This window comes from Marmota marmota, unplaced genomic scaffold (genome assembly GCF_001458135.2).
Source record: "Marmota marmota marmota unplaced genomic scaffold, marMar, whole genome shotgun sequence".
Taxonomy (NCBI): domain Eukaryota; kingdom Metazoa; phylum Chordata; class Mammalia; order Rodentia; family Sciuridae; genus Marmota; species Marmota marmota.
The window spans coordinates 4,489,720-4,509,024 of NW_025999990.1; the positions used below are offsets into that span (position 1 = coordinate 4,489,720).

Genomic DNA, 19,305 nt, shown 5'->3' on the forward strand with positions numbered 1-19,305 from the left:
AAATATAATTCAATACAACACTATTATTTAATATGCTAATATTTAAGTTTCCCAAATATTCCAATAATTCCTTTTAATTGAGGGTCCCAACTAAGGACTCTACAAAGTATTTTGTTAGCATGTTTCTTTATTTTCCTTTTCTCTAGAATAACATTCTTGCCTGTGTGTTGAACTAGGCCTTGTGCATGTGAGGCAAGCACTCTACCAACTGAGCTATATCTCCAGCCCCCCCAACGCCGGCACCTTTTAAAATTTCATGTCATGGATGCTTTTGAATGAAGAGTCCAGGCCAGTTGTTTGATATAATATCTTTCCATTTGGATTTTTCTGATTGTTTCAACATGTCTAGATTCAGAGTAAACATTTTTGGCAAGAATATCATAGAAGTGATATTGAATCCTTCTTGGTGCATCACATCAAAAACACATGACTCAGTTGGCCCACTATTAATGCTGCTAATTTTGCTAAGTTGGTTTCTGCCAACTTTCACTATTATAATAACACCTGTTCCCCTTTGTGATTAGTAAATAATCTTAAAGGTGATTCACTGAGACAGTATGATCTTTTTAATTTAAATATTTCTGTCTTACTTTAGATTTGGGGAAAAGGTCTTCTCTTTTTCTTGACTCTCTACTTCTCTGAATTCTATTCTTTCAGAATTCTTATTTCATATTTGAGTAGCCTCTGAATCTTTCACATTTCTTAATTCTCCCCAATAGTCTATATTTGTCTTTTGGGCCAAATTCTGGGAGAATACTTTGACTTGATATTTCATTTCACTATTTTAGGCTTTCAGTATTTCCATTATGATAATTTTAAAGAACTATGACAGGTCTGAGATTTTACCCTACTTTCAAGTTAGCCTGCTACAATTTTATAGATAGTGGAAGACAACATAAGATTCCTAGGTCAGAGACAAAGATAGTTGATTACTCACAGAATAGCAGTAGCTAGCCAGGTGTGGTAATGCATGCCTGTATTCCAATAGCTTGGGAGGCTGATGCAGGAGGATCACAAGTTCAAAGGCAGCCTTTGCAACTTAGAGAGGACCTAGGCAACTTAGTGAGACCCTGTCTCAAAATAAACCTAAAAAATTGCTGGGGATGTGGGCCGATGGTTAAGTGCCCCTGGGCTCAATCCTGTACCAAAAAAAAAAAAAAGAATAGCAGTAGCCAGCATATAAGTATTTGCTGGGTTTCTGAGTCTTAGTTCTCAGAGAGAGATGTAAGAAGGCCAAATGATACCTACACACACAGTGGGCTGTGACAACAATGGAACCGTGACTTAGGGTTCTGGAGTCTTTAATCAGCATGCCTGCCCTTTGCTCCAGAAGGAAACGTTTTAATTATACTGCATAGAGAGCCTATGCTTTACTCTGGAGGGATACACTCTATTTTCCAAGACATTTGCTAAATAAGCATCCTTGAAAAGATAGTATAAAACAAAGGGCAATTAGTACCTTACTTTGTAAAACCCATAAAATGCAATAGACTAATGGAGAATTGTCACCCAACACTAATTAACTTATCTAAGGAGTTTTTCATTGATAAAACTTTGTATTTCCTACAAATATGACTGGTTCCTATCTGTTGCAGACAATTGTTGTTTTATGTATATGACAGACTCATAAATCTCTTTGCATATATTGATTACATGTATTTTAAATTTTCATCACCTTAAATTTGTTCTTCTAGAATTAATTGTTTGCTGCATCTGGTAGCACCGTTTCATAGAGCTGGTTTTTCTTAAAAATCTGGTCATTCCTGGCTGTCTATTCAGATATGTCTTTGAAGATCTCTGTTTGCCTATTATTCTTATAATTGTGTCCTTCTGGTAATTGTGAAAAAGGAGCAGTGTGTATGGCTGGATGCAAAGGTTTTCCATCTTTGGTGGTAGGCTTCCTGGGCAGCCTGCTTGTTCTTTATGCCCCATGTCTGCTCTGAGTTTCCTGGTTAGAATTTCCACTTCAGTGAGATACACTGAGCAATTATGTCTGCAAAAAACCACCATCGTCTGGAGCTCAGGTTCTTTTCCTTCCATTGCTGTACTTATGGAGGCCCAGAATGATTTCACACTCTATTCGGCTTTGCTTCCCAGGACCGACATTGACACCAGACATCCTCCTGGGACAGACACAGTCTGCTGCTCAGTGTGGGGTAGCCCAGCTTTTCCGGAATGCAATTTTGAAACTAATTTCCCTGACAACAGTTCCAGAAATCTTTCCTATGATTTGTATTTACTGACTGAGTTTAAAATGTCTCTGGAATTGATTTCTTGCAAAAAAAAATTTTCTCCCGCTTCAATTTCTTCTTGAGTTTCTTATTTGCTATGGATTCCTCTGTTCTTTTATTTCTACCAACTCAATTCCAGTTGCCTCCTAGCTTTGAGAAATTTCTCAAAATTTCTGATTTGCTTAAGTTGTCCTTTGTTTTTCAGGGTTGTGAGAGTTTTGTGATTGCTAACCTGTGTTTTCTTTTTTTTCTACAATTAGAAAGGGTCATGTGAAAGTGTTATGGCCAGTGAACCCTTTCTTAGCAGGAGTGATGTAGGCCTCTCTTCTAGACTGGTGCCTAAAAATTCTCCTTTAGAATCCTCCATGTTTTCTTTTTTCCTCTCTGAACATTGGATGTGCAGAAAATGAATAGAGGAATACTCTTTGCCCCACCCCAGCTCTGTCATTGGACATGAGTGAATAATGAACTTTCATTGTTCTAATCTATTGAGATTTGGTATTGTTAAATATAGCAGTTATCTCATCCTGACAAATACAAGAGCTAATATGGATTTATTCTTTTCATTATATACTTTTCTGTTATTTAAATGGATTCTAAATATGTGTATGAAATATGTGTATGTGTAGGAAGAGAAATATGTGTATCAGTTCAGTCCAGCATCTCTGGATAATCTTTTCCTCTAATTACGTTCCCTCTCTTTTGACAAGAGATGCAGAAATGAAAGCAATCATCCACTTATTCAATAATCATTAATTGAAACTTTATTCTGCTCCAGGCACTGTACTGGATGTTGGGGATGTAATAGTGAACACACTCAAGGCAATAAAAGTCAAGAGAGAACGGCAGGCACGGAGCCAGGCAATAACACCTCAAGTAATGTGCACATGATCAGTGTCATGGAGATGCTTGGGGGACACATGGAGTGGGTGTAATGGAGATGCTTGAGGGACATATTGAGTGGCCCAGCCTTGAAGCATCAAGAAAAGCTTCCTTCAAGAAATCACATCTAACTTGTGACCCAAATATAGTGCAGGGATGGGCCAGGAAAAAGGGACGGGTGTAGGGTCAAGCAGGAAGGGTCATATGTCCCAAGCAGGGGGACATACTGGAAAGGACTGTAAGTTGAGATTCCTCAACATAGTTCAAGTTGACTTGAGTGTGGCAGGGCAGGATATGCAGGGGGCAGGGGAAGCTGAGGGAGGGTATTGCTGGTGAGATGTGAGGTTGGAAATGTTAACAGAGTCAGTTTATGGAAGTTATTCTAAGCCACATTAAGGAGCCAGTGGAAGACCCTTCCACCAACCAGTTAAAGAACTCCATGCCCAGTTTCCCTCCTTTGCCTGGCTGAACTCAGAAGGGGGCATTCGTCCTCTTGCAGCAGGTGGGTTGCCTGTGCTTCTTTTAAGAAAAGATCAACATGCTTCAAAATGGAAACCTCAAGTCCAAGTTTTGCTTTGCCCAAGAGAATGAATGTGCATTTAAAATAGTTCTTATTATAAAATAAAAAACTCTGTCCCTTAAAAAGTCAATTTCAGGCCTCAGTGAACAAATGTTTGCTTGGGGGGGGGGAATGGAGGTAAGAAGGGGGAAGGGAGCCCTCAAAGCACCTTGAAATCATACTAAGTTGGCTGTGTCACTGTTTAGAATTAGGACATCCGAACTTGGCCACTTTCCTTAGGGTCCTGCAAAGATTTTTGCTTTCAGATCCTTGGGGATTTCCATGTATTTTTAGCCTGTTTATGGAGAATATAAGAGGCATGTTTGAAGAAAAGTTAAAGGAAACCACCCATGAAGCACATACCAGATTAAAGGGCTGGTTATTCTTATATTCGTGAGAAATGGTCATTTAGGAATAACAAAACCACATCTGATTGTGGGGCCATATCTAGGGTGCCACTGAGCACCCTTGACCTCAGAAATCCGAGGCACTGGCACCAGTGGGCTCCTTCATCACCCCTACTCTAGTGACCTCTTTCCTCCTTATTTCTCCAATCCTCTTTCTCCTGTATTTTCTCTATTCTTTCTTTTCCCTTTCCATTCTTTCTTGCTCTCCTGCTTGTCCCCAGCTTACAGAAGGCACTGCCATGGACAGTTATCTCTTTGGAGGTCATTAGTTTGACCTCTAGTGTCCAGAAAAGTCAATTTTATCCAGTTGAGTACAGTTATCCAGAAATAAAAATAAAACAAACCAATCTTCTCTGAGCAATTCTATATCACTGCCCTATCATTTCTTTGATATTAAGGGCAAATTTCATATGTCCTTTGTGCATTATCTACACACACATAAGGCTTTTAAAATAGTTTTCATACTGACTGAATTGAGAAAAAAAAATGAACGTGGCTTAATCAAATGCATAGGTGTTTATCCAAATAGTGATTCTCTTGGGTCAGTGCTTTTTAACTCCATGCATTATGGAAAGCACTGGGGAAATGCAGCATGTTTGTTAACAATCCATCTTTCTGCTCTCATGTACTAGAAAACATATGACTTACACAGAAAAAAAATTATATCAATTAAGTTAGTTGTTTATTTATATTAAACCATAGTTTGAAAGACTCTTCGATGATAAGAAGATATTCTTAGTGCTGCAAAACATATCACAGATGTTGGACCTGTGGCTCATGCCTGTAATCCCAGGTACTGGGGAGGCCAAGGCAGGGAGATGACAAGTTTGAGGCCAGCAAGAACCTGTTGCAAAATAAAACAAAAAGCAGGGCTGGGGATGTAGCTCAGTAGTAGAGCGGTTGCCTAGAAAGCATGAGGTCCTGGATTTAATCCCCAGTACCACAATGAATAAATGAATGAATAAATAAATAAAACCCAATAAAAACAAAAACAAAAAATACCCCAAATGGCCAGAAATAAAAAGAGCTCCAATCTTGGCCATACACTTATAAGTAAACATTTTCCAAATCAGAAGAGATAAAGTACTCTACCCTGCCCCTTGCCCTACAGCCTTCTCTGTGCTTCATATGGCACTGGAGATCCATCATTGCCCCCAAAGTAGTACCCATAATGGTGGCATCATAAATCTGTGTGAGAAAGCAGATACACAGGATTCCCTTAGAATGCAGAAGAAGAGAAGACAAAGGAAAATACATTCAAAGGAGATCCCTATGAGGCTTTTCTCTAATTCCATACTTTAAAGACAACCAGAACAATGTGTGAGATGTGTTTGCTATATAATTAATTAATTCCAACTTTTCCACAATGGGTGACATGACTGAATCATGTTTCCATTGGCTCCCATGAATACTTCATTTTATTTATATATTTTTACTGAATACAATGACTTCTTAGAATTAATCTTCTTTTTAAAAATGATACAATATGTTTTTTTGACACAGTATCTTTATTTATTTATTTTTTATGTGATGCTGAGGATTGAACTCAGTGTCTCACACGTGCTAAGCAAGCGCTCTACCACTGAGCTACAACCCCAGCCCAGAACTAAACGTCTTTATCTAATGTAAAATATTTTATAAATCATTCAGTATTTTATGAATTAATATAAATCACTCAGTAATCTATGAATTAACATTCCCTCCAATCCTTAAAAGCAAGTCTCCAAGCTTAGCATTATGGTAAGAAACTAACACATGATGGGTTTTAATCATTAAACATGGTTTTGAAATTTTCTCATTATCATTAAATAAGCCAAATATGTGAATAAAATTTGGTCAACTGTGCTACTGTTCTCTATTTCTCCATTTGCTATGTTCTGCTGTCCTTCCCTGACGTAGTTTAATGGAAAAGGACTAATGTGGTAGACCAATCAGACTTTGCAGTGGGACCAATTTGCCATGTGACCTCAGGCAACTTACCTCATTGAGCTTCAGGTTACTCTATCTGTACAATGAAGGAAATATTCTTGAGGGTAAAATGAGATACCATACATCAGGCATCTAGCAAGCAAAAGGGCACAGTAAGTGGAAGCTATTATCAGTACTATTAACCTATTCTTTATGTGACACCTAATTTGATAAAGGTGACAGTATAGTTCTATTCATTAATATATGAAGACATGAGAATAATAGATGATTTAGATTACATTTGGATTACAGAATTTGGTTGTGTTTATACTGTTCAAACACTACCATCTTCTGGTCTTGGGTCTTTTACATAAAATTCTAATGTTTATGACGTTGTTTCCTTTTTGTCATTCAAGTCAGATTCAAAATTATGTTCTCAGAAAACTTTGTCCCATCTAAAGTAGCCACCCAGTCACTTGCTATTACTTTATCTCTTCTGTTTTAAATTATTTGTATTGTATTCATTAATATTTGGGATTTTTTAGAAAGTTTGACTATTACTGTTCTTTCTTCCTTTCTATATCCCCTTCTTTCTCTCTCCCTGTCTCTTTCTTTTCTTCTTTCTTTCCTTCCTCCCTTCTTTTCTTCTCTACTAGAATATATGCTCCATAAGAACAGGGACTTATTCAGCCTTGATCACTGAGATTTTTGCCTCAGTGACCAAAAGACCTGACAAGAACAATTTTAGAGGAGGAAAAGTTTATTTTTGGCTCACAGTTTCAGATGTCTCAGTCCATAGACAGCTGACCCTGTTGCTCTGGGCCCAAGGTGAGGCAGAATATCCTGGCAGAAAGGTGTGAAGGAGGAAAGCAGTCAGGACATGGCAGAGAGAGACTAAGCTCCACTCACTTGGAACTACATATGTACCCCAAAGGCACCCCCCCCCCAGAGACCTACCTTCTCCATATCACCCTTCCTGACTACAGTTAGACCTACTTAATCCATTCAAGTGGATTAATGCACTGATTGGGTTAAGGCTCTCATAACCCAATTATATCACCTCTAAACTTTCATTGTCTCACACATGAGCTTTTGGGGGACACCAATAACAATAACAGGTGCTTAATAAATATTTGTTCAAAGAGTGAATGCATGTTTCTAGAGTTCAGAATTTGAACCATACTTTCTATTTTAAGATTTATTCTGCTTCATTTCTTCTAACCCACTATTCTGTTTTAGGATCAAATGCCTTATTGCATTGGAAAATAAGGTGTTTTGGTTATATTCTATTTCTGTCTTTATGTTGCTTGTTTCTTTTATTGATGTGGATCATTCCCTCTGCATTTCCTGCTATGCTGCTGAAGACAGTGAATCTTTACTGCCCATGTCCTGTTCTTGTCTTGAGTTTCTGTGTTTGCTGGATAGCAGATCATTAATGTCTCATTAGAGCATCTCAAACTGGATTTTGAAAAAACATTTTTCAACTTTTAACATTTCTCTGTCTTTTCCATTTTGTGATCACATTTTCTCTGTGTGGATTTATTCCTATATATGCCATGATGGCACAGGCTGGGAGAAGGACCCCTCTTATCTTAGGCAGAAGAAAGGATGACAGAACCTCAAGGGCCTGAGGATAATTTTGTTACAGGCTATGATAGAGAGGCAAGCAGGGTCAGAGAGACCACTGACATAGCAAGGGGAGAGGATAACAAAGATGGAAAGAACACGTTCCCATGTGAAGGGGCTCCTTTCAGAATGGGAGTGTTGCCAAACTGCCTGAATGGTGGAGAGAAAGGGAGGGAAAAGCCACAGTCAAAATAGTGTCATCTAATTCCCTTAGAAACCTGGCTCCACTTTCTTCCAACAAAGTGAATGAAACTTGTAATCTCATTGTATCCAGTGGCAGGAAATAGGCATTAATGGTCAATGTGATACATGGACTCAGTAATGCGAAAAGATTTCTTACCTAACTATGAAGTGAGAACAACTATTTTTCATCATAAACATAGAAATTAGACTTTGTCAAGTAATGCTCCAGCTACAACTTAAAGTGTTAGAATATGAAATTACAAAATGACTAAAATTATTCCCATCTGTCATCTTCTTATACAAACAGTTTTTCAGAGCCATTTGCTACCTGATATAACCCAATAGCTTTTATTAAATGATGTGGGTTTTACCTCACATCACTGTAATTTACTTTAATTTTGTTGGCCATGAAAAAGGAAAATCATTTTAGTAATGCTTTTCTTCATTTCTTTGGCAATAGCATGATCTTGCAAAGTATAAAAGATTTCTCAGAGTTATGAGACAGCAAAAACTCAGAAGCAGAGTGTATGGAACAAGCAAGAAGATCCAATGAAGACGATGCAGAGGACTAAGGATGATTAGAATTAGCTTAATTGGGCAAGGACGATTTTTTTTTTTTTTTTTTTTGGTACTGGGGATTTACCCCAGGGGCATCTAACTACTAAGCCACATCCCCAGCCCTTTTTATTTTGAGATGTGGTTTTGGTAAGTTTCTTAGGGTCCTGCTAAATCGCTGAGGCTGTTTTTAAACTTGCAATACTCCTGCCTCAGGCTCCTGAGTTGCTAGGATTATAGGCATGTGCCATGGAGCCTGGTTAGAGGACAATCTTCATTACTAAATTCAGTCCCACTTCAGAAGATTTAAAAATATTTGAGGCTCATTTTTCCAGAAAGAAACCATGACCTTAACCTCTAGAGTGACCTTGTGTGCCCTTTCTCATCAAATAGCAAACTCATGTCATGACTACTCAATATAGTTGTAAAACTAAGTGAAATATGCAACATTATCTGGATTTCTGGTAGCAGCCAGGAACATGTACAAATGTAAAAAGAAGTCACGTGTGCAGATTATGATGAAATAACTTGATTTCAGTATAGATTCTCATGTAAAGTCAAATTTTGTAACTCAATTAAAATCCCTCTCCTTTCCTGGCTGGAAAATAAAAGGTAGAGAGGGGAACAGCCAACTTTTAGCCACACTCACAGAAGAAATGGAAATTAGCTTATGTAAAGGATGTTATATACCAACTTTCATTGTAACATTAAAAGAAACAAACCAGATGGAGATTCAAAGCAGAAAGAGATTTTGAATATTACAAATTCCAGTGGGAGCCACTATTCCCCAGAACCTCAGGGATTATCTGATTTCTCAAAAAAAGGAATTTAGTGAGGTCCTGTAGACATGCTCTGTTTCTAGCCTGAAACCACATCAGAGGCACTGTTTGGATAAAGAGTATATTATCTTAGAAAACTAGACTAGTATCTTTGATCTCAGTAGATAGACTTCTTTCTAGTGGATAAATGGTCTTTGTACTAAGACATGACATATGTATTAAATTACATAATTTAATATGCACATATAAATATCAATCCTGAGGAAAGGAGACTGATTTCTTTTTCTTTTTTTTTTTTTTTTTTTTTGCGAGGTGGGGGTGGTGGGGGTGGTAGTGGGGATTAAACTCAGTGGCGCTCGACCACTGAACTGCACCCCAGTCCTATTTTTGTATTTTGCTTAGAGACAGGGTCTCACTGAGTACCTTAGTGCCTTGCTTTTTGCTGAGGCTGACTTTGAACTCGTGATCCTCCTGCCACAGCCTCCCAAGCCTCTGGGATTACAGGCATGGGCCACCGAGGCTGGCAAGGCTGATTTCTTAATGCATGCTTTCTTTCACTATCTCTACTATCTTGCCTGAAATTTGCAATTGCGTATTCCTCGGTTCCTGCCCCATTGCTCCCTTAGAGTAAATCTGTTTTTCCTTGGTTTCACATCTTGACTCAGGGCTTGGTATGTCATATCTGCAGAGTCTGCCTCTCTATCCCTCCCCCATTTCTTGGTTTTATAAGGATGAGGCATTCAGTTCCTTTGCTTCCCATGCCATAATGAGATTTCTTAGGCTTGTTGATTACTCTCTGTCTACTTTTATGAATAAGGACTCCAGGATTCAAGGTCAAGATACATGTCATGTCTCTTAATTTCCCCAATTCAGCTCTTTAAAGTTTAATACTCTTGTGCTGTATCTGTGGACCAATTTCTACCTCAATTGATATCTGATAGTTTATAGTCACTGGAGCCAATTTTTTTTTTTTTCCTTAACCAGGGCTTCCCAGAGAGTCAGTGGCAGATTTCATGTACTCATTGAGTATTGGCTGGAAGCTATGGACGTAGGCTATTCTACAGTTTCCAAAGATACCAAAGAAAAAACAAAACCTAATAACACCAGAATTTTCTGTGTTATCGTAATGGTAGGAATATGACAACAATAGTTCAAAAAACCCAGAAATCCAAAATAGTAATATAGAGTTAATTCCTTAGGTATAATGAAGAAATTAATAAAAGTAATAAAGAAATAGAAAGGATGTGCCATATTAAAGTAGGACTGTAAAATTTGAAATGATATTTTAATGGAATCATCCCAACCTTCCCATAAGAGCTAGTATTTCATTTAGCATTCCAGAAATTTCTAGCTATTCAAATGCTCTACCACTGAGCTACACCACCACTATTATTTATTTTTATAGAAGCAGCAGGATGAAGGCAAAACAGAGATTGTTAATGAAGACCAAGCAGGCTCACCAGTTAAGATGCAGCATGGCTTTTATTTGGATGCTCAACACCAACTATAACAAGGAAGCAATATAGATGAGGGGATCCTTTTTTAAACAGAGAACTAGCACAGAAGAATTTTCCTTTCAAAACTCAACTGTGAAAAGAGAAAAAGTAGGATGGCAGGAGATCAGGCCACAAACCAAAGAATTAGGATGGGGTGAGAGTGGAGGTCCCTAGTGTTAAGTACATCTCACCAGCAAAGAAGTTCTGCAAAAAGGGAACAATTTCTGCAGATATATTATATGTGGACCTGGGGAATAAAGCTATTTATACCCAGCTTACTCAGTCATTAGAAAGAATAAAAATACTACTCTGAATGTGTGCTTTTGTGTGAGTGTGTATACGTGTGTGTGCACATATACACACATGTTATGGTTGGTGGGGAGAAAGGGAGGGAGAGAGAAAACTAAGAAGTAAAAACATTAGGCCAATGACACATATTTGGACAATATGAGTGTGTGAGTATTCAATTTTGGAAACTGAAATTTTTGAAACCCTTGAAAGATCAGCCTTTAAAAAGAAAAAGAAATAATATTAAGATATTGAGAAAATGTTCCCTGTCTTAGGAAGAATTCAGCATAATCTTGTTTTTAGTTCTGCTGTGAACATACATTTATGTATATGTGTGTATACAAAATTTGATTTTTGCAAGTAGTTTATCATGTCATTTTGTTCTCCCCAAATGGCTATGCTTATATGATTTCAAACCTTTAACTGAATCTTCACCTGAAATATCTTTTTTCCTTCCCTGAGTTCATTGAACTTTACCATCTCTGAATCTAAATCGCAGCCCAGGATTACCTTCCACACACTCTTTTATTCTCCTGAGTTGAAGCACAACAAGTTTCTGTTTGAAAGGGTCCCAGTAATTAATTACTGCTCAATGAATAAAGAAAATATAGGTCAAATCCTCTATTAATGGAAACTTTTGGCTTCCTCTATAGCACCAATATCATTCTAGCCTCTTCCATTGTGTAATAGTGCTGGTTGGGTGGAGTTAACTCCACTCTTACCTCTATAAGTGGGCCTTGATTGCCTAAACTAACCAGTGGAATTCCACCTCTCTACCTATTGTTCAGGCCTGGAGCTTGTCCAACCAGGATGAAACTCAGCACCTTTCTCTAGAGTTGGGAGAAGTTCTCTCTCTTTATAGAGCATGTGATGTGCTGAGGTAATGACTGGAACTACTGCAATTAATTTGCTAGTGTGGGAGAAGCCAGATTAAGGGTAAAGCCAACACCCAGAAGGCAAGGCATCACTCCAAATGGGAGTCAGAATTCTGATCAAACCACACTGAAGCCACAGCCACTTCTGGAGGATACAGTTATTTAAGCCTATATATTCCCTTTATGATTTCAACAAGAGAAGGATATTTCCTATAACTCATATGCCTTCCTATTATATGTTGAGTTCCCCCCATTTTTAAATCTTTGGGATCCAATATGTAATTTGTCTTCTTGAAACTTAATTCATTTAGAAAAATAAAATAATGGCACTTTCAGATAGCATTTACTACCCTGGTAAGTTCATTATATATTTTTGCTGCTTTGCTGATTATTGAAATTTATATTCACAAGTGGTAAAAGAGTAATTTAAAAACTCTTTATACCATAATTTCTGTTCAAAACAATTAGTGTTCTCTTACACAGTAGTGACATGGACATTTTATTAATTCATATAATAAGCATTTTCTGAAAATTTAAATTCATTCTAATTGTGTGTAGATGAGTATGTAGTGTACATAAACACTTGGCAAAAGATTAGCTTTGTTTAACATTCCTCAGTGTTTCTTGAAATCTATTAAACATAGATACCTTTTCGATGAAACTGAAGAGACCCCAGTAGACAAATGGATTTTAGCATCTCTGTTGTGTACATTTCTAAGCAACACTGCAGTTGGATATAAAGCCGACAGATTTCTGGGTGTATCTCACCATCTTCCGGGCTGCAATAGAATGAAAGAGAAAAGCTGTGAACAGTCTCAAGATTTCACTTATCAGCCATTTGTCTCAGCTATGCAAAGGGAAAATGCTCAATAAGGATTCCTTAAAGCCTGGAGTCTGAAATATAGGGCTTACTGCTTTCAAACCAATAATTGATGTGACAGCTCTTATATAAGTATTTTTCTGACTAACTGCTCTTACTTTTTCCTCCCTTCAGTAGCAGATTTCTTCTGGGAGCTTAAAATCATAAATGCTTTAAGTAATTGAGAATATCAGACATTTTCAATTTAGCCATTTGTACAAATTTCCAAAATATACTTAAAGCATAGTAATATCCTAGCCTGTAAAAAGAGATAAAAAAACTCTTGTTTTTAGAGAAACTACCAAACTCTATTAAATTAACGTTCATAAGACAACTCTTTAATGTTAGGGCACCAGCATAATATAATTAGAGTGCTAATTTACAAATTATTTTTATCAAGGTTCTTTGTGTCTTAACGATATTCTTGTATTGTTTTCTAGGACTAATTTATGAAAATCCCAAGGTTATTAATGAAAAATAAAAATTTTGTGAGAAAAGAAAAATAATCAAGTTCTAATAATTATTCTTAATAATCTAAGCTATTATTTCCAAACAAAATAGAATATGCTGTATAATGTAAACTAAATAAAAAAGCTAAAGTTTAAAGATAGACTCTAGACGAAAGCCAGCCTGAAAGTGAACTGTCATGTGTTCTAATGTATTGTCTTTACTTCTATCCTCATTCATTTAAAATGCAATGAAGTCTTATTAAACAATGTAGTATCTGGACTTGATTCCTTTGTTAAATGGGTCAGTGGTGAATGTCAGGAGTAATTATTAGAAACAAAAAGGTGGCTTCATTGTATAAAAGTTCTAAAATCATAGCAAAAATAATTTGTATGTACACTGCACATGACAATGACAATTAGTCTTCAGTTCCAATGCTTAGTTGATGAGCAAAGAGTTGAACCATATGGCTTATGCAGTGCAGGAATATTCACAGTTCTTTGCCACAGTCATCCCAGGTCTTTCCTGTGTCAGACAGAATAAAGTGCCTCAGAGAACTTGAATGCTAAATTTGGCTTTATCTGGAAATTAAAAGACTACCTTACTTTCTCATTTGTTTCTCATGGATCCAGCCCTAGACCAACACTGGGTCTGGGCTGTGATCTGGGCTGAAGGTCTCAGGTTTTCTTGCAGGGCTTCCTCCCACAGGTGTTTTCTACTTTCAAGTTCTCCATCAGGAGTTTCCTCTAGGCACATGCCACCAGCCACACACACTCATTATTTCAAATCATCTTCAGCCTTTGGAAATGTCTCTGTGTTCCATTCCCTGATGGTCTTTCTAAACTCTGAATGGTTAATAGGAATTAACAGTTCCCATAATAAAAGGTGATCTTGGTATGTTATCTGCTAATAGATTGCTTTTCATAGAAACATCTGAAGATAATGTCTTATTCCCAGGGCACACTAGGAGAAGAATATTTTAAGGCAGGCAGGTCTTCTCTATGCTGCTTCATCATCCCAATTGCAGCTGCCTGTTTTCACCTACGCATAGTACTGGTCCTGGTGGCTCATATGCAGATTAAAGAAAAAAGAAACAGAACCCTATAAAAAAAATCTGTTGTATGTATTGCACATTTTATGTGTGGGACAATTAGCCAGTACAGTTTCATTCCAATCCATGGGGTATTCTTATTTTCAGAGTTACAAAATATGTGCCTAGTGGCTTAGTTCCAAAAATATGCAAACTTCATATATAGATGACATTTAATCAAATGACTACTGTGTTAACATATCTTAAGGGCCAGTATATTTTATTATTTTACAACTAGAGAGAAATAAAGTAAACACTCTGAGAAAAGGCAAGGCAAGTTGGAACAGATTCCTATTCAAAACGTTTCTGTAGGTGACATCTCCTTAATGCCTCTATAACCCATGGAGATCTAGAAACTGTGAAACTACTCTGCCCCTCAAAAAATGTTATGGGAAGGAACAGAAGAGACACCACCAGATATATAATCTGCCTAAAAAATTAATTGATGCTAAAGATAAAATTTTAAATCTCTGGTTAAAACATTCATACATATTCTTTCATATACTAGCTTTTCATACCTTGGAAGATTGAAGTATGCCTATAGGAACTAGTTAAAGAGCAGTGGAAATGCTAAGATATCTTTTATGTTAGCGTTTCAGGAGCCTAGAGCAACATATAGTAATCTCTGCACTTGTACAATTTATATCTACCATTTTAGAGCTCTAACATACATCACTGTTACTGATTACTAAAAGTGCATCCAGAGACATTGTCCAGTGAATTATAGCATGTCTAATGTTATAAACAGTGAACTGAAAAGAATTTTTGAGAAGGATTAAATACATTAAATTATTTTCATAACAAATGAATAAGAGCTGAAGTATGAAAATGGGCAAAAAGCCAAAAAATATCAATTTATCTTAGGGATAAATTACAAAACCCAAGAAAATATTTAATTGTAATAAAATTAGACCTGTGGAAATCCAGCTTGAAGGTGTCTTGACAACATACTATGTTTGCTCTAAAAAGCTTCACTCTTCAAAGTTTAGGTCTGTGAGAGTTACCCTGAGGTAATGCTCATTTAATTCAATCAAAGGTTAGGATTATTTGTTTATTTTTCTATTGAGTCTAAGTCAAGAGCTAACCTGACCATTTTGATTAATGTCAAAGCTTCAGTGTTTATAGGGAAAAAAACCCCTGAAAATTAGTTCTGACAAAGTTTCAGGGCTAAAGTTAAACCCCAGAACATTTAAAATAGACACTGAATTATGAATCTGCTTTCAATCAACTCTTTAAGGATGAGAATCAGGATTTAATGAATGAATTATACAGCTTAAGAAACCCAAATTGCTATAGTAACAAGAGGACATGAACACAGATACTGCCTTAATCCCCTTTTGAAAATGAGACTCTTTTCAATGTGAATATTCTTATAATTCAAAAAGTAATATGAGAGAGACCTGCCCAAATGGATAAAATAAAAATGATAACACCAAATGTTGGTGATGATGTAGAAGAACAGAAACTCTCAAATATTGTTGGTGGGAGTTAAAATGTTCAACACCTTTGAAGAAAAGTTCTGGAAGTTTCTTACAAAACTAAATATACACTTATCCTATGACCTGGCAATTCTGTTTCTAAATATTTGCCCAAGAGAAATGAAAACATCAACACATAGGTAGAATCTACATGAGTGTTCCTAGTACTCATCATAGAATCACCCCAAACCAGAAACAGACTCTGTGTCTGTCAAGAGGAAAATGGTTGCAGAAATTAGTATATTGCTACAACAGAGCAGTATACTCAACAATTAAAAGTAGTTGACTCCTTTAAAATAACATGGATGAATCACCAAAACCTCATCTTCAGTGAAAAAAATCCTTATACAAAAGAGTAAGATAAAACTTCATTCACACAAAGTTCTAGAATAGGTAAAAGTAATTGCTGGAGAAAAATCTTCAAATAGTATTGGGGTCTGACTGGGAAGGGAAATGAGGAGACTTTGTGGGATGAGGGTGATACTCCATATCTAGACAGAGATTTGAGTGACATGGGTGGGTACTGAATGGTACACTTAAGTTATTGAATTGTTTCACTTAAGATTTGTATATGTTATTATATACAAAGTTTACTTTCATATTGAACTGTAGTTAATGATATGCATGCTGAATTGTTTAGAGGTAAAATTTACTGATGTCTGCAACTTCAGAAAAGTTTTATGAATTTTTGATTGGATAACAGGATGAAGAGACAGGTGGATATATAGTAAAGCAAGTACATTGCCGGGAGCCATTAGCCAAGTAGGTATGACAATTTCGTTGCCAGCGTACCCCATGTTGCAGTGACATTGAATGTAGGTGACCTTGTTCAAGGACCAAGGCGGATTAGGGCTTTCCCGGTTTTGGTTCCAGGTTTAAGGTTTAAGATTATTCCTGCTGGGAATAGGGCGTATCCTGCTGCCTGAGTTCCCCTTGAGTTCTCACGGGATTCAGACAGTATATTTTGGAGATAGAAGCCCAGTGGAGGTGGATTTGGGCAGAGAAGGTGATTTTGGGCAGAGAATGTGGATTTGGGCAGAGAACGTGGATTTCCCCAGAACGTGTTTGTAGACGGCTGGTGTGAGTTCGGGAATAAAGAGTTGCTGTTTGAATCTACAAGCTGTGTGGTGGCTCGTGATTGTGTGCCCAGCCAGACTGCGGCATTTGTGCCCAGCCAGACTGTGGCAGTACATTAATAAAATGGTGGAGTCTCAGTGGTATGCATTTACATAATCACTGAGGATTTGCATTTCCCCCCAAAACTACATGGCATAAATTGAACAAAACATCTGGGAAGATTTATGGTTTGTAAGATTAAGTTCAGGAGTTACACTGGGATTTTAGTTGTGGAATGTCTTGGCCCTGCATCTGTCTGCTCTTTCACTAAGGTTGCCAGACTTTGGCTGTCTGTGTAGCCGCTAAGAGGTTTTTAAAAACCAGCAAAATGTTTGTTGCTTTGATAGTCCGTTTGTGTATTTAGTTGAAGGCAGTAAGACAAAGAAAGGAAAATGGGTTCTTGAGTCAGAAAACTTAGATTTAATTTAACTGCTTAGAATTGTGATCTTAGGGAAAAACATTTTTAACTTTTCTTGAGACTCAGTTTCCTCCACTCTGAAACAGGAATAATAACTATACAAAGAATCTCAAAGTTACTGCACAGATCAAATGAGATCATGTGTGGGAAAACAAGTAAAAAATGTGAAGGATTGTAAGAAGTTGGCTGCAATCCATTTTACATCAAAATTGTGTTTACTTAGCCTTATGCTCACATATAGTCCTTAGTTATTGAAATCTTCCACTATTTTGTAGCATTCTTTATTTGCTTGCAGTTCTCAAATAGAGACTTTGGTTAAATAAATGTCCCATTAGGCTGAGAAAAGAAGGTAGTGACCCCATTGACAACTGCTCAACATTTTGCAGATTTTAGTGATGACAGATAAATATATGGCATTTGTCAGCTAGCAGAGATGGAAACCAGAACTCCTGCTGCAGCAAATATATCCAAGTTTCTCTTTTTGGAAGTAATTACGTTTTTGTCTATTAAGCCAAAAGGCAAAGAAAGACATAGGAAGCTAAGGGGGATGAGGGAAGGGAATGGTATCCTTTATTTCTCAGAGCAAATGGCTAGGGAGGAATCAGAGATTACATGGCAGACTGAATGATCTCCAGGATGTCTCTTCAAATATCCCCCCTGGTTCCTCTTAGGTACATACGAATACACCTAATTCTGTGCCAACTTCAGAGTTCAGCCTTCATATGGTTTTAGTGAAGGAGATTTCCTCAAGGTAGTCCCTATTGATTATAGGTCTGTTTAAGCAATAGACAATCAGGGGAAAAGGAGGGCATGATCCTAGGTTTCAGATTCTTCAAGGTAATTATAGAGTCTAATCCACATTCATAAACACAGACAGATGCTGGATATCTATTAAATGACTATGCTTTTTTATGTAAAATGTATACTTCCGAAAAAAGAGAAGCCCAGTTAGTTGAGAGAAAAGAAACAAGACATTTTCCAAAGTACCTCTACATATAACTATTGAGTATCCCCACTGTCTCATTTTGTTCATTATCTTCCCCCTGTGAGTTTTTGTGAAACTTGTGCTTTGGGTGGAATCCTTCTGTATTTTCCTCATAGAGAGTCTTAGCAAGTTTGGTGCCCCTGAGAGCCTTCAAAAAAGTAATTGCTGTAATTCCCCTCACTTTGCAGCCTATTATTTCACTGGAGCATATGGCTGGCTCTAGGACTTCCTCTCTATGAGCACAAGTAGGGATCAAACTCTGCCCTGGAGCAGTTCGGGTTCAGTCAGAAATGAAATTTGAAGCAAAAGGAAATCGGAAGTGCAATTGAATTCTCTTTCAGCAGCTACTATGAGCCCCTTAATGAAAGGCCACGGGCTTATAGAGGCAGGCACCTTTTACAATTTGGGGGCTGCATTCTGGTCTCCATCTTCCCATTGCTTTTAGTTTGCCCCTGTCAGGACCTTTGCCATTTGCCATTTCTTCACATCCCCTTGGGAGAAGTGAGAAATAAATAATGGGTAGTGTTACCAAGTGCCTTACTTGTTTTTTTTTCTATTTTAAAGTAAAAACTATATTTGAGCACTAAATAAACAATCCCCATCAGTTTTCTGACATTATGATACTTACAATGAAATAATACTAAAAATATTACTATTAAATTTCATATCATCTTTTATTTATCTTAAATGTACTGATTAGGGTGATGCTTGGGAGAGCTGGGAATGACAGGTGCCAGCTGTGGCGAGTCTGAAGAGGCAAAGGGGTTAACAGCTGAACAATATGCCTGCTCACTCTTGCTACAGGACTACCTCTCACAAAGCCCAGGCTTCCAGGCCAGGAGAAAATCAACATGGACAAGGCAACATTCATTAATCTTCAAAGTAAGATGTCTTTCTTATTCTGTCTTGGTCCCTTCACCACCTCCCTACCCTTTCTGACTGCAGAGTCTCTTGGCCTCTCCATTTCCCCCTCTACTTTTCTTGATGTTTTCCCCTTTATGGTATCTGATTGGGAATCACATGGGGTCTGCAAATAGCTCTTCAGGTCTTACTAGATCTTGTAATTTTTAAAGCTGGTGGAGTCTGAGTTTCAGATTCGTGAGTCATTGCTGGAGTGAACACA

At 37.3% G+C, this 19,305-nt stretch overlaps 1 protein-coding gene across 2 annotated transcripts in view; it reads right to left on the reverse strand.

The window, feature by feature from the left end:
• The window catches only part of LOC107139454 (regulator of G protein signaling 7 binding protein), a 99,223-nt gene that overhangs the window by 21,671 nt on the left and 58,247 nt on the right, over window positions 1–19,305 (reverse strand). For both annotated transcript variants that reach the window (XM_048806105.1, XM_048806107.1), the window contains exon 3: window positions 12,438–12,568. In XM_048806105.1, the coding sequence (XP_048662062.1) occupies window positions 12,438–12,568 (131 nt within the window). The remainder of the gene's footprint in view (window positions 1–12,437; window positions 12,569–19,305) is intronic.